We start from the raw sequence: 27455 nt of genomic DNA on the forward strand, positions 1-27455 counted from the left end.
ATGACATTATGAGATATGATCTGCTCCTTAAGAGGTTTAGAGGTTTTCCAGTAACACTGTACTTTACAACAATCTCTCCTTAAACTAAAGATGCTTTAATTTAGCCAATTTTTTTCAGAAGAAATAAGACCATGTTTAAGTGGTGCCACATTATTTAAAACGGACGCACTATGATTATTAAATGACTGACCAAACAGGACTGGGATCGAATAAAGAACAAAACTTATCAACAGCTTGATTCATAATGCGTCGTTGAGTGATCACCTTAGATAGTAGTGACTCAATATAAAAGGACAAATTGTGCCACCCACTTGGATATCTTCGATAGATATTTGATGCACACACAGTCCAATGTATGGGCCTTTGTGTGATATTAGTTCTAACCCTATAGGAAGCATCATCAATCTGGACATTAAAATCACTACTAAGTATTAACACCGACTCCAATAATACTGGATATAAAACAAACTAAAAAAAAAACACACGAGCAGGACCAGGAGGTCTGTCGATTAAAACATAATAAACACTTGTATATCCTCACTTATCTTTTCTTAAACATTACCAATAGCTCATTTCGTAAGGCCACAGACCACAGGATCAGAGGTTCGACTGAGCAAGATGCTGAACCCTGAGAAATATAACCGGACAAATAAATTACCAGGTGGGAGGTTGACATGGTAACCAAATTGATCCATAATCAGTGAATCAACAGTTTGATCAAATTTGTTCTTTAATCAGTGATATCTGTAAATGGCTGAGTGAAATGCACCATGGTAGTCATAGTTGACAAAAGACAAACAACACTTATTCATTAAATTAATTGATTAATTACTGATTAGATATCAGCAGATCTTGAAGGTCACATGTTTGCGATCATGTCCACGTTTATTATTGATTTGTGGACACGGACTGGTGGACAAAACAAGAGCTCTTCCTTTTCTCCTCTAATGTTGTCTTAGGTTTTACAAAACTCATGTTCTTGAATCTGATGTTAATCAAGCATTTCCAGGTAATAATGCCACAGATGTCATCTCATTAACAATCACATTCAGATACAGTTAAAAAAAGTTGTCCTTTCTGTTTTGAGTGTTTCCCTCCACAAACTCACAAATTACTGTGTTTATTACCCTATATGGCCAATAGTGGGGGTAACGATGCTACTGTGGTTACTGTCAATTCTACTGGTACTAAAGCAAAAAAGTAACTTCTTGCACAAATTCACATTGTTGTAGTAAATTCGTACATTGTCTTTATTATTAACTTTTTTATTTGATCAACAGGTTTTGGTTTAGGACCTTTGGTTAAAAGTCCACAGTAAAGGACAGTTTAAATAGAGTTAAATAGAGGTATAAAAGAGAAAACTATATAAAAAGACAACCTAAAATATGAAAAACCAACATAAAGATACCTCTGAAGGTTTACTGTGGTGTCTGTCAGCGAAGCTGTCAGTAGCAAGTCCTTGTAGTCCTGTAAGTTGTGAGGAAGGATCTTGTTTTGCACATCCTACAGATTTTTCTATCTTTCCTTCTTCCCGTAATGCATCCTTGTGCCAGCTCTTCCCTAGGTAGAAAACACTCACCCAGGCATGCACATTGATCTGTGCTCCAGTGCTGAGGTTCACATACTTTTAGTCTTCTTTTCCTTTCGGCTGTTCCCTTTCAGGTGTCGCCACAGCGAATCATCTGCCTCCATCTAACCCTGTCCTCTGCATCCTCTTCTCTCACATCAACTAACTTCATGTCCTCTGACACTACATCCATAAATCTCCTCTTTGCTCTTCCTCTAGACCTCCTGCCTGGCAGCTCCAACATCAGCATCCTTCTACAGATATATTCACAGTTTTCTCCTCTGAACATGTCCAAACCACCTCAATCTGGCCTCTCTGACTTTATCTCCAAAACATCTAACTTGAGCTGTCCCTCTGATGTCCTCATTCCTGATCCTGTCCATCCTCGTCACTTCCAAAAAGAACCTCAACATCTTCAAAGCTCTGCTACCTCCAGCTCTGCCTCCTGTCTTTTCTTCAGTGCCACTGTCTCTAAGCTGAACAACATCGCTGGTCTCACCACCATCTTGAACATCTTTCCTTTCATTCTTGCTGATACTCTTTTATCACACAACACACCTGACACTTTTCTCCACCCGTTCCAACCTGCCTGCACTCGCCTCTTCACCTCTTTTCCACACTCTCTGTTGCTCTGAACCGTTGACCCTAAGTACTTAAAGTCCTGCACCTTCTTCATCTCTGCTCCCTGTAACCTCACTGTTCCACCTGGGTCCCTCTCATTCACACACATGTATTCTGTCTTACTGCGGCTAAGCTTCATTCCTCTGTTTTCCAGAGCAGACCTCCACCTCTCTAGATTTTCCTCCACCTGCTCCCTGCTCTCAATACAAATCACAATGTCATCTGCAAACATCATAGTCCATGGAGATTGCTGTCTAACCTCATCTGTCAGTCTGTCCATTACCAGAGCAAACAAGAAGGGGCTCAGAGCCGATCCTTGATGCAGACCCACCTTCACCTTGAACTCCTCTGTCACACCTACATCACACCTCACCACTGTCTTACAGCCCTCATACATGTCCTGCACCACTATAACATACTTTTCTGCCACTCCAGACGTCCTCATACAATACCACAGCTCCTCTCTCTGCACCCTGTCATACGCTTTCTCTAAATCTACGAAGACACAATACAACTCCCTATGACCCTCTCTGTACTTCTCCATCAGCATCCTCCAAGCAAATACTGCATTTGTTGTCCTCTTTCTAGGCATGAAACCATATTGCTGCTCACAAATGTTCACCTCTGCCTTTAGCTGAGCCTCCACTACTCTTTCCCACAACTTCATTGTTTGGCTCATCAGCTTTATTCCTCTGTAGTTTCCACAGCTCTGCACATTTCTCTTGTTCTTAAAAATTGGCACCAGTAGACTTCTCCTCCAATCCTCAGCATCCTCTCACTCTCCAAGATTGTGTTAAACAAACTAGTCAGAAACTCTACTGCCACTTCTCCTAGACACTTCCATACCTCCACAGGTTTGTCATCAGGACCAACTGCCTTTCCACTCTTCATCCTCTTCAACGTCCTCCTCACTTCACTCTTACTAATCTTTGCGACTTCCTGCTCCACACAAGTCACCTCTTCTACTCTTCGTTCCCTATCATTTTCCTCATTCATCAGCTCTTCAAAGCTTCCTTCCATCTTCTTATCACACTCCTGGCACCTTTCAATACATTTCCATCTTTATCTTTAAGCACCCTAACCTTTTGCACATCCTTCCCATCTCTATCTCTTTGTCTGGCCAACCTGTACAAATCCACCTCTCCCTCCTTAATGTCCAACCTACCATACAAGTCCTCATCTGCTCTTTGTTTGGCCTTTGCCACCTCTACCTTCACCTTACGCTGTATCTCCCTGTACTCCTGTCTACTCTCTTCAGTCCTCTCAGTGTCCCACTTCCTCTTAGCTAACCTCTTTCCCTGTATACAGTCCTGAACTTCTTTGTTCCACCACCAAGTCTCCTTGTCCACTTTCCTCTTTCCAGATGACACACCGAGTACCCTCCTACCTGTCTCCCTGATCAAATTAGCTGTAGTGGTCCAGTCATCTGGAAGCACATCCAAACCACCCAGAGTCTGTCTCAGCTCCTCCCTGAAAATTACGCGACATTCTTCCTTTTTCAACTTCCACCACTCTGCTCTACCTTAGTCCTCTTCATCTTCCTCACCACCAGCATCATTTTACCACCATCCTGTGTTGTCTGGCTACACTCTCCCCTACCAATACTTTACAGTCACTGATCTCTTTCAGATTACAATGTCTACACAATATGTAGTCCACCTGAGTGTTTCTACCTCCGCTCTTATACGTCATCCTGTGTTCCTGCCTCTTCTGGAAGAAAGTGTTCACTACAGCCATTTCCATCCTCTTTGCAAAGTCTACCACCATCTGTCCTTCTGCGTTCCTGTCCTGAAGACCAAACCTGCTCATCACAGTCTCATAACCTCTGTTCCCTTCACCTACATGCCCATTGAAATTTGCACCAATGACCTCTCTCACCTCTGGGTATGCTCTGCATCACTTTATCTAAATCACTCCAGAATTTCTCCTTCACTTCTAACTCACACCCTACCTGTGGGGCATAACCACTCACAACATTGAATATCACCCCTTCAATTTCCAGCTTCAGACTCATCAACCTGTCTGATACTCTAAACACCTTTAGAACATTCCTCGCCAACTCCTCTTTCAGGATAACTCCTACTCCATTACTCCTCCTATCACATGCTTTTAGTGGTGGGTTTTAATATAAGACTAATTAGTAGTCCTGATTACAATAGAAAATATCTAAACAGTTGTAGGCAGCAGATAAAGTCTGTGTCTTTAGTTTGATCTAAACCAGAGTTGGAGTGTGAAACCAGTCCCTGGTCTTGATCAGGTCCATTTTACAGAGAGCACTTGTTGCAGAAGGGGAAAAAGGTTTTAGGTCAAATTTATACTGTATCTGCACAGACCCCAGCTCATGGAAAGTGCAGATATTAATGTTGGTTAAAGAACTAAGCTAAAAAAACTGTTTATAACCAACATATTTTACATCATACCACTAAGCTCTGTACCTTTCTGATAACACAATGTTTTATTATAACCTCCCCAGACTGTGCTTTAATTTTAATTAGAATTTTATATTATTTACATATTTGGTGCTATTTAAATAAAGTTGCATTAAATAGAATAAGCTTTAATTTAATAATTATGACATGTATTTATATTGTAAAAATATTAAATAGAGAATTCACATTTGGATTTTGTGTTGAGACAGAATTTGGTTAATGTGTAAAGATTTTATGATTTAAACATAAACGTAATTAAAGTCTCTGATACAAACTGCTGAGGTACATTTAACACAAACAACCAATAAGAAATCCATCATTCCGCTGCAGTAAAAACTCTTTCAGATAAAAAAATAAAATAGGCTGGTCATGAGATGAATTACAGCTCATCAATAAATAAACATTTGATTATACAACATGTCCAATCGCCCCGACGGGTCTATGACCCTATTAAAGCAGTTGCTTTGGCAGCACAGGAGTATTAACAGACTGACACTTTTGTGTGCACAAACCAGCATCCTGCACTGTGATCAGCAGATTTGATCCAGTGGACCCTAAGCTGAATGAGACCTCTGATTGGCTGAGTGGAATTGCATCACATTTTGTGATTTGATGAGAAAGTCTGGCGTGGTCAGAGGTCAGAGGTTGGAGGATTGTTTGATGCTGTGGAAGGATACTCTGCTTGGTGAAGTCGGCAGTGACGTGGCACGCACAGCTCGACTGCGGATAGAGTGACGGTCTTGCCAACGAATCCAACGCTTCCTGACAGTAGAGCGTACCTGGACCACAGGTAGACAGACAAACAGATGGACAAATAAAAAGGCAAGTAGACAGATACAGAAACATGCAGAGAGATAGGTGAACAGGTAGATAGTGTTTAAATGGGTTCAATTGATTAATAAAAAAAAACAAATTGAGACAGAAACTAACCTCACTGTTGAGGAAACAGTAAAAAACTGAGACAAAAAATCCCTGTAGAGACAAACAGAGGGACAGTGTTAGTTGCTAACAGTGCTAATGGGCTGCTAACTGCTAACAGAATGCTAATAGGCTTCTAATAAAACAACTTTATTGTCAATAACCTCTGAAATTCATTTAGCATCAAATGGCCAAAACAAACACACCAAATGCAACAGCACTTAACAAAAACTCGTAACATACACAGCCATACATACATACACATTGTTTTGCTTCAAACTTATACAGTCCATCCAGAGTAAGGCAGAGTAAGACTGACACCATGTTGAGTGTAAACAGCGAAATAAAGTGATAAACTGAACCTGGAAAGACTCAAGGATAGAGTTAAAGTAGATGAAGACAATCTGAGCGACCTCGTCTTCTCCTCCTGGATTCACAAAGAACAACATGTAGGTGATTCCCAGCAGAGGCAATAGCACCAGAGTGGCCTTCACTGCCTTCCTGCAACATAACACAGCAATACACAATAAAAGACAACTAGGAGAATTAGAGCTAAGACACAGCGAAATATCGCAAAGGAACATACACTTTTAATTATTAGATGTAAGGCTATATGCAAAGTCTGTAGCTCCTTCCACCAATGTTGGAAAACTGAGCTAAGAGCTTTGCCCACGACCTTTTACTGTGCAGTATATGGACCACCAGACGTCATTTGTCAGACCAAAGGGAGACACAGGCATTGTAGACCTGGAGGAGGGAGTTCTGGTAGGAAGGTGCTGTTGATGCAGACATCCACTGATAAATATACTGTAAATATTACTGGTCTACTGAAATCTCCTTGGAGCTTCCAACATGTTTTAAGTTTTTGCTTTTGAACTATGTTGTAATAAAGACCAGTTCTCACCTGTTGGAGTCATACCTGTACTGGATGGTCTCTGAGGTGGTCGACGCCCTCAGTTTGGTCATCAGGATCCGGACAATGTTGAACAGGAAGACAAAGTTAATCTGAGGAGAGTTTATACAGAGAGTCTTCTAAAACACCAGTTTACTTTATTTAAGGTGGAATGACTGTATTTAAGGTTGTGTTGTTACCAGCAAGACCAAGATCATGGGCCCCTGGTAGATGTAGTCTGTATAAATTCCTGCCCTCTTTCCAAACCAACACCTGTCAGTCAAAACACAAATATTCATTAGATGTCTGCAGACCTCTTCTCCTCCATCACTTCCAACCAGAAAATGTATTGTATTTTATTTCAGACTTGACCTAATTACAATGACCCTGAACAGACTCACTTCTCATCGTCGTAGTAAAGTTTCCCAAAAGTCCAGGCCACAATGATCGGGAATGGTATACCTACAGGCACACAGACAGGTGGAGCTGATACACAGGTGGAGAAGCAAAGAGCAGTAGCTGATAGATGGGTGGAGCAAACAGACACATAGACGCAACATGTAGCTGACCCCAGCCAATGCAGATGAACATCCACCTCCGCAGCTTGTCGGTGGAGTAGGTGAGGACAACGGCTGTGTGCAAGTAACAACCTTCACCAAACATCCAGAAGAAGTTGGTGACGTGGAAATAGTTGTAGGCTGATGTCACCAACCGGCACCACACCTGGGGGGAGTGATGACAGTGTGAGGTCACTGTGATTTCCCCTTGGAGACCGAGTGGATGAGTATGAGTTACCTGGTTGCTCTCGATGACAGCAGGGTTCATGGTTAACTGGACAATGAACCAGGTGGCATTCCTCAGGATGAAAGCAGAGATCAGGTTCCAGTGGATGATGTTCCTCAGGCATCGAATGCTTCTGTTTACACAGTTAAGCCACAGGTGACTAACAGCTAAAACACAGGTAACTCACACTTAATCTTTCAGAGCAGTCAGGATTGTTATGGAACAACAGACACATCAGAGAAAAAATATGAAAACCTAAAATAACAATAAATGTTCCGTAATATGTTAAAAATGTAATAAGTCCAGGATTTTACAGTTAGTCAAACCACTATGACCAGCTTTAGAGAGGCTATCTTGGTGTCTCATACTACAGTATTCCCATTTCTCATCATTATTAAATCACCTTCCTAAGCAGACTTTTGGCTCAATATACGTCTTTGCTTTAGGTGTCAATTGTTTCTCTTATACTTGACTGACAGCCCCGTGTATTTCGTACAATGTAAAGGGGAACTTAAATGTCAATGTGCAACAGGAAAGGACTGGACAAAGTGACCATTTTTGATTTGCTGGAAACAGCGTTGGGCCATAAGACATTATCAGTAAGTAGTATAAATAGTTAAAAATAAACTTATACCAACAATATTACTTTTACTCCCTTGAAAAACAACTTAGTACAACATTACTTTTGTTTTTACCATGGCAAACAATGATTTGAAATCCAAAACTGAATATTAGATAGATAGATATATCATCCCAACGGGAAATTCACATTTCAATATTGTTCAAGTTCAATATTTGTCATATGAACGTCACTATCAGCAGCACCATGAGCAGTGAGCTGGAATGGAAGTGCTTTCATTCAGTAACTGGAAATGGTCCCATTACCGTGATTTTGTTGGGAAAAAAGGTTATAACCACATCAGTGTAACATGTAACTTGTGTATGGGAAAACACGTATATAACAATATACAATAAAAGATTACCAGATGATACCAACAGAAATCTACAAGAATACGCATACTGTTAGTTTAGGACAGCACAGTAAATAACCTTAAAGTCAAGGTGGATGTGAAAGTTACCTGCTGGAGGCTACTAGTACTACAGGTGAGTTTATAAAATAGCCAGGAATAACATCCTGTCCATTAAAGTAGTGGAACAACATAATAACAGGTGACCAGGAGTGGTTTACCAGGAAAAAAAGGAATTGTCCTTTTCATTAGATTAATGTGAGCCTAATGTAACGGTACAAACTTTAGTCATGTTGCTGCTAAAAATGCTGGATCTTTAAGAAATGTTTTACACTAAAGATTGTTTTTAGATAGACAATCTTTGTTTGTGCAGCAGTGTCCAGTCTGAAACTGTCTCAGAATACACTGAAGAGACTGAAAACATAACCCTGACTCAAAATCATTGCCCACAGCGGGTAACACGGGGAGGACTGAAATCTTACAGCAGAACACGACGGTTCAGTGGATTCACTGTTCTAAGAACAGAACAACACAAGAGCATCATTATTAGCAACAGCCATTGTTTTGATGTTTATTTTTCAAAGTTACCAATAAAGCTAAAGCATCATTGGTGTTTTGATGGTTTTTGTTATGTACTGGTATATTTACATACCATGAAACCACAATGATGTGTAAATGAAATGAAATAGATGGAAATAAAAAAGATCAGAATTTTGTTTAAACGTGAAATTCAGTCTGTGTTTCAAAATAAGAATCTGGAATAGAAAGCTACAGTGTTTAGATAGACAGGTGACCAGACAGACAGACATCTTACCTGAGTCTCATGAAGAGAGTGAAGGCAAGCAATAAAGCTCCCAGAGAGATGCAGTGACCAAGGTAGTTGATGATGACAGCAACCTGATAGTGGACTTTGCTCTTCCTCTGAATGTGGGAGGGAACAAATTGGAAACAAAAGATGGAAACATAAGAATGAAAATATCCAGAAAATATGGAACAAACACAGGGAAGAAACAGGAGGAGGAACCACAGCACTTAGCTGGCTTTGTCAAACATCAAAAACCAGGAAACCTGAAAAATCTCATTGAGCGTTTGAAAGAAAACAGTCAGATCAGTTTCTGACTCTACAGAGATGCGGTTTGTTGCACACATGGACATAAACGTGTAAAGACACTGAATCTTTCTTCAGAATCTAGACTTTTAACTTTTGATACAGTTTCATCTTTACTGTCAGAACTTACATGTCAGGACATACAGGCTGGTAGCTCAATGTGCAGATAGCAGGATGGGATGTAGAGGTCTGCAGGATCAATTCCCAGCCTACCCACCAGGCATGTACCTGACACTCAGCGCTAGCACCCCCCTTTTCTTTTCTCTCTCCACTTTCCACTAACCCCAACCGGCCAAGGCAGATGGCCGGCAACTCTGAGCCTTTCCATTATTTTCCAGATTTTTGTCTCACCACCTTTACCTCAGTGCTTATTCAAGGGGGATTTTTTTGGGCTTTCTTGACTTTTTGTTGAAATGAAAAAACTGAAATGTGTGAAATGCGACTCTGAACCATCAGAACTGAGATCAGGACTAAGATGCAGAATTAACATCAATTTCAGATTAAATCAAATCAAATTTTATTTGTCACATACACAGTCATACACAGTATGATATGCAGTGATAATCTGACTTAGGCAAGTACTGATGATGTACTAAAACTACAAGTACCTTAGAACATTCAAATAGAAATAAAATAAATATAGAAAAAAATATACAACATGAAGACCTTTAAGCGCAAATAATTAAAAATAGAAGTGAATGAGGTAATTAGTGTATAAACTATATATAGAATAAGTTATGTTAAATTACAGCTGACAGGAGTTTGCAACCATGGACATAACTGTTTAACTGTTTACATGGACACAACGGTTTACATGGACATAATTGTTGAATTGAATTACATTTTGCTTTTGCACATTCATTTTTTTCAGAACTGCACTACCTCACCGAGAACGGCACTACCTCATTTTATTGCCTTATTCAGAACGGCACTACCTCACCTTTATTGCTTTTATTTTGTTGCTCTTATTTTTTTTATTTATTTTTTTTATTTCTATTTTTATTTTACTTTACTGTATTACATTTAGGGTGGACGGCAAAGTAAGAATTTCAATGTGCAGGGAAACATGCTTTCTGTTTGTGCATATGACAATAAACGCTTTAAATCTTGAATCAGCTGGCAATCAGCAATGCAAAGAAGACTGCAAAGACTGTTTAGTTTTGTTTGTTGTAGTGTTTTGTCGCCCATGGGAAGAAACTTCTCCTCAGTCTCTCTGTCTTGGCCTTCAGGGAGCGGAACCGCATTCCTGACCACAACAGAGAGAACAATCCATTGTTGGGGTGGCTGAGGTCCTTCACTATCTTCCTCACCTTGGTCCAGCAGAGCTTGATGTAGATTGACTGCAGGTCAGGGAGCTCACTGCGAATGATGCCCTCAGCCGATCGCACCACCCTCTGAAGTGCTCGTTTGTCCTGCATGGTGCTTTTTCCAAACCAGTCTGCCTTGTTTCCAGCCAGGATGCTCTCTATGGTGCAGGAGTAAAAGTTCTTGAGTACCCTGGAGGGCAATCTGAAGTCTCTTGAGTGTGTGAGGTGGTAGATACACTGCCGGGCCTTTTTCATCCACAGTGTTGATGTGACCAGACCACAACAGGTCCGCCGTGATGTAAACACAGAGGTACCGCAAGCTGGTCACTGTCTACACTGGGTTCATTGATGATGGGGGTCTGATAGTTCCTGTCCTGCTTTGTACTGAAGTCCACTATCAACTCCTTAGTCTTGTTGATGTTCAGGAGGAGGTTGTCTATCTGCCATCAGATCTCCAGGTTTCTAATCTCCTCCAGGTAGGCCGTCTCATTGTTGTTAGTGATCAGGACCACCACAATAATGTCGTCAGCAAACTTGATGATGGTGGTGGAGTTGGTAGTGGCCATGCAGTCATATGTGTACAATGAGTACAGCAGGGGAATCAGGACACAACCCTGAGGGGCTCCAGTGTTTGAGGGTGAGGGAGGTTCAGACATGTCTGGCACTAGTCATCCACTGCTTCCATAAACATGTTGGCACAACCCTGGCCCTGAGGTCACTGAGCTTGTTTTCCAGTGACTGGACATTGGCGAACAGGATGCAAGTCAGAGGCGTACGGTGTGCGTGAGCACTCAGCCTGTTTCTGACATCTGTTCGTTTCCCCCAGGTCCGCTGCTTCGGGATGTGTCCTTCGTTCTTCCTCAGGATCTCACTGGGCCAGCCTGGATAATCTAAAATCTAAAAAAAGAGTGTATTGTAGACCAATAGAGAAAAGAGTGTTTCTGTTGTACCTAATGTAAGCCAGGATGAAGAGACTGGAGAATGTTGAAGTGTCCAAATTGTTCATGGCAAGACACTGAACCCCAACTTAGTTGCTTCCAGTGAGTGTTGGCCAGCTGCATAGCGGCTTAGTGTGAGTGTGAATAGGTGAAATAAAAGCTGTGTAAAGCGCTTTGAGTGCCAGTCAGTAGAAAAGCGTTATATAAGTGCAGACCATTTACCGGCGCCATCTTCCTGAGGACATTAAAAAAATAAATTGATTTTGATTTTGTTTTGTAATGTAATGACACATCTAAAAAATAAGACTGACAACTATTCAAATAAAAAATTGGCCTAATAAATAATGAAAATCCACAGGTAATCAATAATGAAAGAATGATAAAAAACAACAGAGGAGGCAGGTACTTTTTATGGAATTAAATAAAAATAAAAGCTTATAAAGAAATCCTATCTGTTCTTTCTTGCACTTGCATCGCACAACACAGAAACACTTCTTATACCATCTTATTTGTTTTCTCCTTGACGTAGATTGTTTGCTGCCTTGTATTTCACTTGTAAGTTGCTTTGGATAAAAACTGTCAAATAAGTAAAAAATTATTATTTTATTATAAATAAATATTATAATAGTACTGGATTATAATTATGATGACATAAGTAGAAGCTAAACGTGTCAAAAAGCGACATAACTAAATCTGATTAGTAAACAGTAATATACATTTGTTGGATGTTATAAAATAAATCTTAAATCACAATGACATTGACCAAATGTGACTTCATAGAAGTACATTATTAAAAGGTTTGTGTCAACATTTACAGTGATCTGAATCAGTTATACTTCCAGTGTTTCAGTCTGTGTACAAAAGCTTTATTTATATTTTTATAAACAAAGCATGTGAAAACAAAAACAACACACACACACACACTCAGTCACAAAAATGTGCAGAAATCAGTGTGTGAACTACCTGGACCCGATGTGTGTGTGTGTTCGTCCATATGTTGTGTCATGTAACACAGGGTCTTTCTCCTACAGAGAATCTGTCACCTGTTTCCTGCTCTCCATTGATTGGACGGTTGAGTTGGCTCCTGGCCAATTAGAAAGGCACCCTCTGTTTGTGTGTGTGTCCAGAAACATAAAGACACAAGACTGAAAATTTCCTGATGAGATGGTCATCAGAGCAACGGTTGATGGTACATGACACAGACCAACATCGAGACCAGTTCACGTACAGATGCTTCTGATCAACTACACAACAACACGAGCCTTTGCAGGTCCACAGAAACCTTTCCAAGACTCATAGTTTAGCAACTAACTAGTTCAGACAGAGACAGATGGAGGTACCATTGTGTGTGATCCATTAGAGATGCCAGTATCAAGAAAACACATTATCACACAACACACACACAGAGTTTCTGGTCCAGGAAGTTTGCCCAGTCCTGTGTCTCTCAGGACACGTGAATGATCTGTAATGTGGGTTTGTTTGTTTTACTGCAGCATCTGTTTTAGCTTTTATCTAATTTGAAACAAAAACCTTTAGCTTATCTCAGGATCAAACTTTGGTTTGATTTTTAACAATATTTGATCAGGAAATAATCTTTCGCTGATTGCAAAACCTTCCATCTTTCTATTTTAAATTTTTACCAGACAAACTAACTGGTTTGATATGTACTGTATTTAATATTTCTGTCTGCAGGACAAAAACTGAACTGATTTGTGAGTCTCACCAGGACAATGATCTCGGTGCACTGACTGTAGTTTCCACGTGAAGCCCAGCTGCCATCAGCTTGACACTCTCTGTAAACTAGGTCTGAAAAAAGACACAGACAGTTAAAATATTAAATGATATTGATTGTTAATTGTTTCTGACCAATAATTAAATAATCACTGAAAGTCAGAGAAAACAGAAAAAGAATTAATAAGTGATGTGTGTTTGTAAAATTTGATAGGTTGGACACTGAGGCCTCAGTTCCTACAAACAGTTTTGAAAGTTTTGGCCAGAGTTAGTGACCAGAGTTATTAAACTGCAGACACTTTGTTCTGAGTGATGTCCTGTGTCATACAATGTCAACAGTCTCTATGTTCTTATAGTCAGTTTTTCCCTTTACAGTAGCATTACAAAGTGCTCTGAAAGGTTAGTGCTGGCCCATGTGAAGCTGCTAAACCTCCCTACTGATGAAACACTCACACATCACACTGTAGCCTGGGACAGTTCTGTGTTTAAAACAATAATACACAAAACACTGAAGATTAAAAATACACCTTATTGTCCCCTTAAGCCAGGGACACATCTGACGACTGAGTAAACCGTGGACAAAACATTTAACAACTTATCAAAACAAATGGAAGTTCTGAAGACACACATTCCAAAATCCCATGAACAAACATGATAGCAACTGGGAAGTTTGGCTTTTTAACAATTTGTGTAGAAAAAATAAATAAAAAAGGACTATAAGGTGGACTATAAAGACCAGAGGGACATGAAGGTGAAAAACTGCAGTTACTGTTGGTCTGACTCAGCTGTGACGTCAATGGTTGCAGATACTGGTCCTAAATATCAAAACTGTTTAAAGCAATCTTTATGAGAACTGACAGAAACTGGTTCTTAAGTCTAAAGACAGGACTCTTTAGACAGCACATACTTAATGATTGTCTCTAGTACCTGAGCCAGACTGGGACCAATCAGGACCAACTAGGTCCAACCAGTAATCACGACCAGATTACATTCCTATTCGGCTCCACAATTGTAGGGTGTGTACCGGCCTTTAGGGAAACTTGTCTTACAGTATGTTCAGTGTTGCTGCTTCAAATTCATCACTGTAACTATCCACACAAATATCATTCCCATATCATACCCATTCATGACTGAATTATACAAAGACATATATTCATGCACACCAGAACAGCCAAATCAGAACATAGAAGTCTCCAAAGGAAGCACATTCTAACAGCATTGAAAATATTAGCTATACAGATTTGGCTTTGCTCTGCTCTTTGACCATCTTTGCTGTTAAACATCTTTATGGACAGAGGAGCGAATGAGTTATTGTAAGGATTCAGTGTAAGCAGGAAGTTACGAGGTCGTATTTAGAGTGAAGCATACAAGACGGATTGTTTTTGATTTTATCTGCCTCTCTGAGCAAAAATGTCTTTTATTTGGACAGATGGGAGTTTTTAATGGGGTGACTGTGGTGCAGGAAGGTAGGGCGGTCATCCACCAATTTTCCAGTTCTTGGTTCAATCCCCGGCTCCTCACATGTCAATGTTTCTTTGAGCAAGACACTGGACCTCAACTTATTTGCTCCTGGTGAGCATTGGCCAGCTAATAGCAGCTCCCCCACTTTCAGGTAGAAAAGTGCTATATAAGTGCAGACCATTTACCATTTAGTGAATGTGTGACTTTTAGACTGTCAGAGTAGGAACTAGTTTGGGACCAGTTTGGGATTTAGGAAGAAACCCCCTCATTACATTTACCCCTTCATGCATGTTGTCTAGAGCTGTGGGCCATTAATGTAACCCAATGTTAGGCTGGACATGAATTTCCATGACGCAAACCTCAATCGTTGACTGTATATATACAGGAATTTCCAACTGTCCATCTGTCAAAACACCTAGATACAATATAACATGAAACCGACTAAGACTGTTTTCAAAAACTAACTCTGAAGTAAGACATTGATTTCACCTCAGAACCCAAGTGTGGAGATTTGTCCACAGAGACATAAAATATGTCAATGAAGCAGCCACAGTGTAACCATGGCAACACCAGAGCTGTGATTTGGTCCTTGCTGAAATCACAGTCGCACCCATCCCCCAGCCCAATACTCTCCTCCTTCTTCTCCTCTCTTTCAGATTCAGGTTCAGTCAATAAGTTTGAGTCAGCTGTTTGGACCAGGTCACTACTGACCGATAACTAGCTAGTCTCCCCATCCTTTGCATCCTGACCCTAACACTAACCTAAACCTGATTATAACCTGAACCCTCAGACATTTGAAGATGAGATGTAAGGACTGGGGAACATGGCCTTACAGTAAAGAAATATCCTCACAGTCGGGGTATTGTGCAAATAGTCTACACAAAGACACAAAGACTTGAACACACACAGATGACTCATCTTATTAAGTCAGATCAACAACTAAACCTCTAATTAAACAGGATCTTTCTCACCACCCACACTCACAGTACCCAACACACATACACACACAAACACACACACACACACACACACACACACACACACACACACACACACCCCAGAGCCTGGTATAATCTGTCCAGCTGGCAGGAAATAAAAGTCCATAAATCCTTTGGCATTTTCTCAGACTCTCAATGGACGTCAGTGAGACTACAAAATCCTGAGCTGTGATTGGCCATGGTATAATTGGCAAAAGATGATTGGCTAAGGACTAAAGAAGGATGAAGACTGTGTTCCAGTCTGTTCTGTTTCTTGCTGATGTTCCTCCCTAACAAACTTTTAGTGGATGTGATGGAAATGATTACCATTCCTGCTGTGTTCTCAAATTTCAATTCAAAGTTAGTCTGAAGCTGCATCAGTTTCTCAAATCAGAGGAATTGTCCAAAGTTAAAGAGAGAGAATAAAATTCTCTCATTGTGTTTTTTTACTAATGCAGGAAGAACTGACACAAAAACAGGAAGTTAATCTCCACTAATGGTGTAAATCTGTTTTCTCTGCCGTATCCTTGCATGGAGACATTGATGACTCATCTTGAACCGATTTAAAATATGTGTCAACAACTTTTCAAACTCCTACAGGTAAAACTGGCAGAACACTGTTCGTCATTGACTCTAGTTTAGAGCTGAACTTAGACTAAACCATGATTCAGTCTGCTAAAGTTTCAGGCCAGTTCCAGCACAAATACAGAAGAGCGCTGTAATTACTACAGTAATCAAAGCACCAGTAGGTTCATGTTAACAATAATGTCTTCAATGTGCTGCTCTCAGAATGTCACTAGAATGTGCAGCAGCTTCTTTACTTTTCTTCTTTACTCTTCTTTACTAAGAAATCACTTTTTTTGTTTCCATTTGATTATCACAGTGAGTTTCCAGTGTAGTTTTATAATTGCAGGATGTTTTTGTAGTTTGTGGTGGTTTTTCACATTTTCAATGTGAAAAAACACATGTTATTCCTAAGATGCTCCTATGACCTTTTTTTCCTCTGTGCAATAATTCATTCAAACATTTACTTAAAGATAATGTACAACCTTACCCCTCCCGCCCACCACCACCTTCCATCATCAGTGGAGATGTTTATTACTAACTTCCTGTTTTTGTGTCAGTTCTTCCTGCAGCAGAAAAACACAAAGACAGAATTTTATTCTAACGCTCTTTAACTTTGGACAATTCCACTGATTTGAGAAACTGATCCAGCTGCTCTGCTGTAACTAGTGCTGAAACACTCTTGTCTTCTGACAGATAATAATAAAGACTGTGACTGACCATGTGTCCTGACTGTTCTGTCTTCTTAATGGGTGTGAGTTTTTTCTTTGTCCTGATGAATCAACATTAACTGACATGTTTCATTAAAGCTGTGATTCTGGAAACTGCTCTGAGAGTTCCACCTAAAAGACATTTTCACCTCAGACAGACAGGACAGTAGACAGACAGCTAGATGGGTTGACAGGTACTGACTGGTGGTGTTGTAGTGGATGCCATTGAACTGTTCAGGACAGGGTCTGGCAACCACATCTCCTGCTGCACTACGAGGCCAACAGGTTCCTATTCCGTCCACAGACAGGTCACAGTAAAGACCTGCAGACACAAAAAGAAGTTTGTGGCTTTTGTATTTAAAAAACAAACAAACATTAAATGTCCTGCAGGCTACATCTAAACCTTCTGTGTCCGTGTGGTGTATTCCCACCTGGCAAAAACCCGAAATTCATGATCAACGGCCACAACAGTGAGGCCAAAATGAACAGTCCTGGTCTCTGTGGAGACGGGACATGTCCCTATCACCAGGACAATCTGAGATTGGAAAACCCTGTTCTAAACAATGAGCAACAAACCTGACCGTCTTCAAATATGTGTTGGCACTAAATCAAATCATATGTCACTGGACACAAATTCGGGTTAGACCACTGTCTGATCCTGGTCCTGGTCCCAGAGGAAAGGGATAGTGGTTTTCTTAGAGATACTGCTGTGTGATTTTTGGGCAATTCCACTGAAGGTTCACATGCAATCTTCTGTAATCCACTGGTTTCATGGTACATCAGGGCACCATCATCATGGCTAGTGCAGAAATATTTTAGGTGTTATGATTCACCCTGAGGGACAGCTGTACCTAGTCTGGGTGTCTTGGGTACTGAGACGGAAAATATGGTACAGGTCCAAAAAGTGCAAATGCTGTGAAAATATGAATTATTAGAAGGGAACGGGTTAACAGGGATCAAATGTTGAATTCTTCAGTGTGCTGCACAAACCTGAGGAGTTACTGATGGGGAATGTCTGGTTTAATAAAGCCAACGTCCTCGCTGAGACAGAGACATGCAAAGAGACAAAGAGAAAAACAGTGATCAATCACGTTTCATTAGTTTCTTTACTATCTGAGAATCAGGATAACCAGAGACAGGAAGTTACCTGTCAGGTTAGTTGCGAGTAGAATCAAAGTCTCGCAGGTCAACTCTGCTGGAGAAACTTTTCCACTCAGACATATACACACACAAACCATCTGGAAAACAAATGTTCAGAGATTATTTTCTGAGATAGGATAAAAGCAGTTGTTTTAGTCGAGTTTGGACAGAGTTAAAACCAACAACCAGGAGAAGCTGCTGCTCCAAAAACAAATGGTAAATGGTCTGCACTTATATAGCGCTTTTCTACCTATTGGCACTCAGAGCACTTTACACTGCTTCCTATTTACCCATTCACACTCACAATCACACACACATTCATACACCGATGGGGGAGCTCTTATGCAGCTGGCCAACACTCACCAGGAGCAACTAAGTTGGGGTTCAGTGTCTTGCTCAAGGACACTTCGACATGTAATCGGAGGAGCCGTGGATTGAACCAACAACTGTGAGATTGGTGGACAACCGCTCTACCTTCCTGCGCCACAGTCGCCCCCAACTGCTGGTAACCACTGATTATGTGGAGAAGATGCTCTAAATGCTTTATAAGTATGAAAAAACTGACCTGAGAAGAAATCTAAATAAGTGAAACAGGCAGATTATTTAAGTGGGTGCAAAAGTTTATACATGACTTTATTTGGACATTTTTGTAATCAACAGGATGCACACTCATCTAGTACAATCAGAAATTATTACATTAATTTATTCAGGGGAGATCCAAACATTACAAACATGATTTTTTAAATGTTTTACTATGTGAAATAATTATCTAGGCTCCCACTTGATTACTTTACTCACTACACTAACTCAAATATTTCTGTACTAGCCAAGACGTGATGTGCCTTGACTCCCATAGAAAGAAATTACTGAGAAATTACTGTATTTTATACACACATATAGGTCAGTAGCACGACGTCCATAATGCATTAGACACTCTCAGGATGGACTTTTGTCACATAATTAGTGAGCAAATAGATTGGCAGTCTTCTGACATATACACAATAATTTGAACTGTAATCTATCTTCTCCATTTTTCAAATTGACAGCTGCTGTCAATATTTCATCTATTACAACTTTACCAAGTGAGCTCACTTGGTAAAGCAGTGATATGAGCAATATGAGTAGTAATATTGTATTACTGAGTGTTATTATAGTATGTTTTGGCTTTTACCACTTTCTCTGAAATGTCCACACACTGGTCTTAAACTGATAAGTGATACATTAGTTTTACAGATAATAGCACAGTTATCTCCTCAGGACTCTTTGGGGTCACTCTATGTGCTGTGGTTCTATATGTGAGGCTGAAGCTGATCTGGAGACAGCAAGGAGGACAGAAAGGAGGATAGACAGGCTGTTGTTTGTCCAGACTTTCCATATCTGATATTTAATATCAGATATGGAAAGTCTCCTCAGAGTCCCTCCTCAGAGGACAAAAAAATAATAACTCAGATACTGAGGCTGACTGCATATTCTGTGAATATTTCAGAAAAAATTCAGAAGGCAGAACTTTGCACTTGCTGGTCTCTGTCCAACCTGCCAGATGGTGTCTTCATCATTCAACAAGGTGCTTTTTAAAGCAATCACATGACTGCAGCAGCTGCTGTTTGCCTGCAGGAAGTCTCCGTCCATCAGAGCTTAAAGGCAAACAAGTGTGGGGACAACGTTGACTATGAGACACAGTGATTGAGAATTAATTAGCCGCTCCATCAGTTAATTACTTTAAACAGCTGTGAGGACTAATCCTTACATCCCATCCTAACCCAGACTCTAATCTGAATCCAGGTGTGAGCCCTCAGACCTGTAAAGGTGTGATGACCAGACAACACGTCCTAACAGTAATGGTACAGCACTAACCCTTGTCCTCACAGCCAGAGAAAGACACATCCACACACACACAAAGACACACACATAAACATGCAGTAAGTGTGTCGTCCTCAGAGATTTACTGTGGGGATGGTGCAGCTAAAAATAAGACGGAGTTGAGCACACCAGTAACTCAGTCTTCGGGGTGTTTAGTGTAAATGACTTCAGTTGTGGCTACTCAGAGGGACGAGGTCTTCTGCAGACAGCGGGGCTGTCCTTTAGCGCCCTCAGGATAAATTATTCAGCAGCTTTGTGTCCAATTTAAACTGTGTCTGTGTTTGATATCCTTCGTCTCATGTTCTGCTACTCTTTCAATGTATCAAATGTTTGAATGTGAGCAGCTGCAGCAATATGCGTTTTCACACATAAACCACACACAGTGTCACTTTATCTTCTCCTTTTCTATATCTTACTATTTCATGTGATGGGTTAACGTGTATGGATGCACGCTTGTGTGTGTGTATGTGTATGTGAGTGTAAGGAGTGGGCAGTGTCCATGAGAGTCCTCACTGTCATGCTGAGACCAGCATGCATGTATGTGTGTGCTTTGCAATGCCATGCCAGTCCCAGGAGGTGTTGACCATATGGCTCAGTTCTGATTCAAACCACTAGTTCCTGTTAAACAATGTGGAGACTACACAGCCGCCGTAATGGTGCCACTGTCCCAAGACTTGAACCAGACTGTATAAACAAACAACAAAACTTTAATAGTGAACATCATGTAGTTTAGTCACATCTGGACAGAACTTGTTAGTTGTCTTCATGACAGTGTGCGCAGCACAGGCATTTAGGTGTAGTAAAAATTGTCTATCACCGGTGTTTTCGAAGTGGTCAGAAGATAAAACATAGAAATGCAGGAAAAGAAATGTATTAATGTACTACTTAGCTGAAGTTTACTGTACGTGCATATAGTGACATGGCTGATGTATAAACATCTATACTAAACAGGATTGTATCTGCTGTCTGAATCTCTTTCCTCACAAAACTGAACAATGTCACTGAGGAAAAATGTTAATGTGTAAAAATCAGATGTTATTGTTGTCCCCATGGTTAAAAAACAAACTTCAATAATTTACACCACCCAGGCCTTTCTATTAGGCCTAAAAATTGTTTAAAAAACTGTGTTATGGTCCAGTTGACAGGTGCGGACCCAGTCTGTGAGTTTGGATTAGTCCAGGAAAAGGTTCCAGATAATAACCTAAAACTCATCAGATCATCACTATCAAACAGAACAAGAACTCATTCAACACGCCAAAACAGTTTGTAGTTAGTTCTGAAGGATTCAGTTCTGAGACCTTTTGGCAGTAACAAGCCTCTCCGTGTTCAATGTCTAACTGGGCTATTTGGCGCTTCATAATAAACAGTCTGAGTCTGTCTGTGTGGGGAGGTCTGATCGAAGTCTGGGGTTAAGATCCATTAAAACACAGACTTTAGATCAGGTTTATGAACCTTAGTCTGGGTGGAAACAGACTTCACACCTGAAACATCCATTCACAGATTGATGGTGGTGTTAGCTTCACCTCATCAGCAGCCTGCAGCCTGCTGTTCATACTGATTAATCAAACGTCTATGTCACAGCCCTCTTATATTATATATACGGGGGTTTACAGCCATCCTGACCAAGCGAGCACACTACACATTACAGTCGAGTCTGATCCAACAGAAGATTGTATTCAGACACAGATCACATTTTCATTGGCTTTGAGAACATTCTGTCTAAGCCTGTCTCTGTTAGTCTCTGTGTGTTTGTCCATGTGACAGAGACAGTGTTTAATCATCTTTGTGGATGACTAAACGCTAGAAACGTTGAATGCATCCATGAGGACAAAATGAATCATCAGTTAAAAACAAAGCGAGCGACCTGTAACAGATACTCATGAATCCTTAAAGAACAAGCTGAAGGACACTGATCAGAGACCAAGAAGGACAACGAAAGAATTCCTGTTGGAAACATGACCTCCATACCAGTCGTTTAATTCAGGTTGTTACTGTGACCTGATTTAAAGACCAGATGTTGCTCCAGATGTTGTAGCACAGAGAACCCCTTACTGTAAATCTCTGTTGAGGCACTTTCAGAAACACAGTGTTAGGTAACTGATGATGTTAGTAAACTCAGAGAAAAAAAACTAACATCTGCCTCTTAGCATTAGCTGCTAGTTAGCATAAACCAAACATGTTGATGAAAGCTACATTATAAGCCTCTGAGTGTTCAGCGTGAGTGTGGACCTCTAACAACTCTTCATCTTCCTTTACCCTTCAGAACCTTTGCAGTCCATTGGCTCCTACTGAATAAAGGACAAACGTTTGGTCCAACAATATTAGCTGATCACAGAGATTCAAGCTGGTCGTCTATGTTCTGGTGCTGGTCTAAACCTGAATATGTTCAGTGTGTATTGCATTTTTTTTCTAATTTGTTAAGTTGTTTTAGATCAAATTACTGTTTCCTGTGTAACAGACTGAACCTGAGGAAAGGCTGAGTTGTTCTAAATGGTCCTGAACAGTTCCAATTGTGTATAAACAGTCCTCAGTCCAAAACAGTCTGAATGGCACTGAAGGGGACACATGATGAAGTAAAATGAATATAAATCTCTAGGACCTAGGGCCCCTTGGACTGGACATTGATTAGCTACAGATGGGTATGTCACACACCCCGCTGTGTATGAGGACTCCTACCTAGAATCCCCCTCTCACTGTTTTAGCAGTGGGATGTGAGGGGGAGAATGAGGGGGTGATAGCACCAGACGTAAACAGGAAGTCATGGATGAGTTTTTCGATTTCCCCCAGGTGCCGTCAGTTTCTCACTGTCTTTCTGTCAGCTCTAACCCACTCCATTTGGGTGTGTTTGTGCGTGTGTGTGTGTGGTCTATTTATAGCCTGGTGAGTGTGGAGGAGAATCCCCCTCCTCTTCTGTGAGAACTGGACTCACTGTTGACTCAATGTTTTCTGATGAAAAAGTTTCAGAAAATCTGTAACAATTTATTATTTATTAAAATGTTTCTGGTCCTCTGTCCTCTTCAGCCTCTTGTTATGGTTCAGCCTCTTGGACCTAGTCTGGTTTAACAGAGGAAAACCCCTAGACCCATTGAACCAGTTCACCTACTTCAGATGTTATGAAATCTTTCAGTGGTGTAAATATGTAAAACATTCAAATATTTAAACAAATTATCATGGTCATGGAGTTATTATAGTAATTTTCAGCTCTTTTCATGTGTGTGTATTGTTATACAGTATTTATACACATATGTATATTTATACAGAACTACACCAATCAGCCACAACATTGAGACTAAGGGTCTTAATAAGTCATTATAGTATTATTAAGGCCATGCTGACTAGGGTCAGCATGGCCACATGGCCACTGTGAGCAGTCTGCAGCTACACCTGCGATACAGTTTGTACAGAGGTGGTACAAGTACACAAACTCAAGTAAAAGTCCAAGCATTTACTAAGTTTTTACGTACCTAACGTTTCTACTTACCTAGGAAAACAATTTATTCTAAACAATACTGATCATGCTGTTTATGATCAAACATGTACAGTAATTAATAAAAACTAATGGTCGAAGGTCACTGTTGGTAAAGGTGAAGCTGATTTTATCACTTTATATGCTGACAGCTGGTTAATACACACTGACACAACAGCTGTTATTACTTCATTTTTTTGTATTAAAGTCACCAGGTGGTGTTACTGTCATGGCTGATGGTCCAAATTATTATTATTTGTTAAATTACTATTTACACACAAAGTGTATACACATACAATCATATACAAACACACTATCACATGTACCATAAAGATTACGGGCACCAGGCTCCCCTGAACACATACACACGCGCGCGCGCTCTCACCTGACTCAGTAGTTTCTCCATCTCTGTCGTTCATTCATGTGCACGGCCGCGCGCGCTCCGGCACGCAGCGTTCACAGCCTCGTTCCGCACGGTCCGATCCGCTTTAAGTTCCGCGTCATGTCGGTCAGAACCGGCACATATCAACCAGACAGATCCGCAAACTAAGGAGCACACAGAAAGATCCGAGCCGAGCCTCCTTTGATGATCCAGTTCACAGTTCCAGAAAACATCAGTGGTGGTGGCCGTACATCCTGGTACCGGTCTAACATTAATGATGCTGCGGGTCCACAACGGAAACTGAGGGACCAGAGCAATCGGTGAGGAGGCTGCTGCAGAGCAAGAGCACGAACCAATCAGACATAGAGAAAGGGGGGGGAGTTGGGGGGGGCGGCAGCATATCAGTAATTCTGAAGTAAAATAGCTTTTTGTTTATTCTGGATTGAAATATTTTTAAACCCAAAAAAACTAAACACCACATTATCAACAAGAAAAACAATAAGAAAACTGAACATCTAAACTCCTCATGAGCGTTTTTGTTTCGATGTATTCATGTTTTGCTGATATGATTAAATACAGTTTAATATTAAATTAAAATGAAGCTTCAGCTGCTGAGAAGCTGATTCTTACAGCTCAATAAAAGGAGAAGAATTCTCCTCTGTTTAAACTTTGGAATCTATCTTGACCTCCGTCTTTGGGACCACCAGGTTTCTGAGCTCGACTGTGGTGGAGCTGCAGCTCTTAGTGGATCTGCTTTGCAGAAAATCTGATGAATGCTCATTTAATTTTTCTGCAGTTCAATGCAGAAAACAAAAACCCTTACAGCGCTTAATTACCAAGAGGAATTCAGCGAATAATCTGATCCCAGAGCTGTCAAAATTTATTATATTTGCTGGAGGAAGCACCACGGGTTTTATTTTTATCTTTGTTTCTTCAGCAGCACGTTGTCTACCTGTCAATAGGAGAGCCTGTAGAGAGATAGTGCAGTAGAGGGGGTGTTTAGGAATAGAAATATGGACAGCAGTGGTGTTTATAGGGATCCTGGGAAAGATGAGTGAACCCAGAAAATAAACATATCCACAAGGGATCAAAATAGACCTGGGATAGAGTTATCCGGTAATTTCACAGACCCAGTGGGAAGCTCTAGCATCGCGGCAAATATCCAGCAGATGCACACAGCTAGAAATGATACATAGCTAGTAGTTCCCCTGTAAATACCCATAACACACAATAACACACACACGCACGCACACACGCTCTAATATTGTTTCGGAGGTATCAGAGAATGTGTGAATATACACAGAATAGTAGTCTTCTAAATATCTGAGGCAGAAGCTAAGGGCAGTAGATACAAGACAAACCACCCAGGAGTGAACAAAGCAGCTTAATATACCAGGGACTGACTGAAGAGAAAAAGGGTCCAGGTGAGGCTGGTAGAGAGAGTGAAAAACTGGACAAAGGACCTGCAGGCACGATATGGAGAGAGACATTGTGAATGTGTAGTAGACTCTGATCAGGTAGAACAGGGGAGAGTGAGATATTTTACCATTTCATGAAAAATATTAGGTATTAGTTTTGAATTAAATGGCAGCAACACATCTCAAAAAGCCTTTGTCACACAACACACTCTGCCCTTAGCCTAGCTTCCACTATCTATCTTTCACATCTTCATTGTTTGGCTCATCAGCTTTATTCCTTTGTAGTTGCCACAGCTCTGCACATCTCCCTTGTTCTTAAAAATTGGTACCAGTACACTTCTCCTCCAGTCCTCAGCATCCTCTCACTCTCACTTCCTGTTCCACATCAGTCACCTCTTCTACTCTTCATTCTCTTTTTAATTTTCCTCATTCATCAACTCTTCAAAGTTCTCCTTCCATCTTCCCATCACACTCCTGGCACCTGTCAAGAAATTTTCATCCTTATCCTTATTCACCCTAACCTGCTGCACATCCTTTCCATCTCTATCTCTTTGTCTGGCCAACCTGTACAACCTCCCTCTTTAGTGTCCAACCTAACATACAAGTCCTCATATGCTCTTTGTTTGGACCTTGCCACCTCTACCTTCACCTTACTATGTACTCCTGTTTACTCTCTTCAGTCCTCTCTGAAGAGATGCTCTGCATCACTTCATCTAACTCACTCCAGAATTTCTCCTTCTCTTCTAACTCACATACTACCTGTGAGGCATAACCACTTACAACATTAAACATCACCCCTTCAATTTCCAGCTTCAGACTCATCATCCTGTCTGATTCTCTTTTCACCTATAGAACAATCCTCACAAACTCCTCTTTCAGTATAACTCCTACTCCATTAATATAGTATAATATATATATATAATATAGTTATATTAGTATAACTCCTATCTGACCCACGGTAAAACAACTTGAACCCTGCTCCTAAGCTTCTAGCCTTGCCACCTTTCCACCTGGTCTCCTGGACACACAGTATATCCACATTCCTTCTCTGCATTATGTCAACAAACTCTCTAGCTTTTCCTGTCATAGTCCAAATATTCAAAGTCCCCACTGTTAGTCCTACACTCTTGGCTTTCCTCTTCTCTCTCTGCCGAGGAACACGTCTTCCTCCTTTCCTTCTTCGACCAACAGTAGCCCAATTTCCACCGGCACCCTGTAGGTCAAGAGCACCAGTAGCGGTAGTTGTTAACACAACCCTTTATTTATCCAGACTTGGGAATGGCACAAGAAGACACTGGCTTGTGCCCCCTTGTGGTTGCATTATTACCTGGTATTTTAATGTGAATCTTTATACTGTTTGCATGAAGCTTTTACAAATGGATGAATCCTGATGATTAAGATATTTTACCTGTGTAAAAAAGAAATAAACTCATATTAATGTTTAACAGTTGTCGAAACTGTCCAAAAGGACCAAACTGAACTTTGGTGTTTGTCAATTTTGAGAAACAGCAAAGCAACAAGACAAAAATTAAAAACTAAGTTCATCTTGACTGAAGTTATTGTGTGCTTTCTGACAATACAGCTATTCACCCTTCCACAAAACATTTACATGAACATTTCAGATCACAATACAGTCCTGTGTGATGCACAAATTATTTCCAAAATCACCTTGCACTGAAAGTCAGAGCTATCAGGTGAAGGCAGGAAAAGGTAAGGGCAAATTACACATGATATATGAAGGATTATAGATGCAATTTTCATCAGTTTGAAGATTTCATACTTGACAAAAGTCTTTGGAGATACATAATGAAGACATGTAATGAATCATTATATTTGCTCATTTGCACAAATGTTAATAGGAAATATATCTGCTAACCTTTTACTGGCCATCTATTTCAATTATTTCCTGAAGTATTCACTTTTACAATAATCTTCAAGATGAAACTTGAAACAAATGGCTTCACAAATCATTTATTGAAGGTTAGAGTAATATTGCCTTAGTTAAATACTGTTGATTCATCTGTCTGACTCAAAGTGTATGGTTAAGTTTGCATATGTTACATAGAAATGGGACATAAGGAGATGCAATTTATCCTGTAATCTTAAATTATTTTAAAAAATGTAAAAAAAATACACACACAACATAATGATAGAGTGAACAGTGTAAGTAAGAAGTGATTGTAAGATAAAAACAATTATATTGGTGCAAAGGTTT

At 40.3% G+C, this 27455-nt stretch overlaps 1 protein-coding gene across 6 annotated transcripts; it reads right to left on the bottom strand.

Annotated features, from left to right (window-relative positions):
* crhr1 (corticotropin releasing hormone receptor 1) lies at positions 1-24152 on the bottom strand. Of its 6 annotated transcripts, none has more exons than XM_067477315.1 (14): positions 23826-24152; positions 18122-18212; positions 17965-18015; positions 17177-17296; positions 13255-13337; positions 8993-9099; positions 7223-7343; positions 6997-7150; positions 6829-6889; positions 6628-6700; positions 6455-6540; positions 5898-6036; positions 5548-5589; positions 1-5396 (listed from the first exon to the last, which is right to left on the bottom strand). In XM_067477315.1, the coding sequence occupies exons 1-14, from the start codon at positions 23844-23846 to the stop codon at positions 5256-5258; spliced, it is 1290 nt and encodes a 429-aa protein (XP_067333416.1). In that variant the 5' UTR covers positions 23847-24152; the 3' UTR covers positions 1-5255. The 6 variants fall into 6 exon arrangements, with proteins under 6 accessions (XP_067333416.1, XP_067333414.1, XP_067333417.1 ...); XM_067477313.1 differs by having other exon boundaries at positions 6440-6540; XM_067477319.1 differs by lacking the exons at positions 1-5396; positions 5548-5589 and adding an exon at positions 6212-6311 and having other exon boundaries at positions 5899-6036; positions 6440-6540.
* Between the last annotated feature and the right edge of the window lie 3303 nt (positions 24153-27455).

This window comes from Channa argus, chromosome 15, assembly GCF_033026475.1.
Source record: "Channa argus isolate prfri chromosome 15, Channa argus male v1.0, whole genome shotgun sequence".
In the NCBI taxonomy this organism is placed as follows: domain Eukaryota; kingdom Metazoa; phylum Chordata; class Actinopteri; order Anabantiformes; family Channidae; genus Channa; species Channa argus.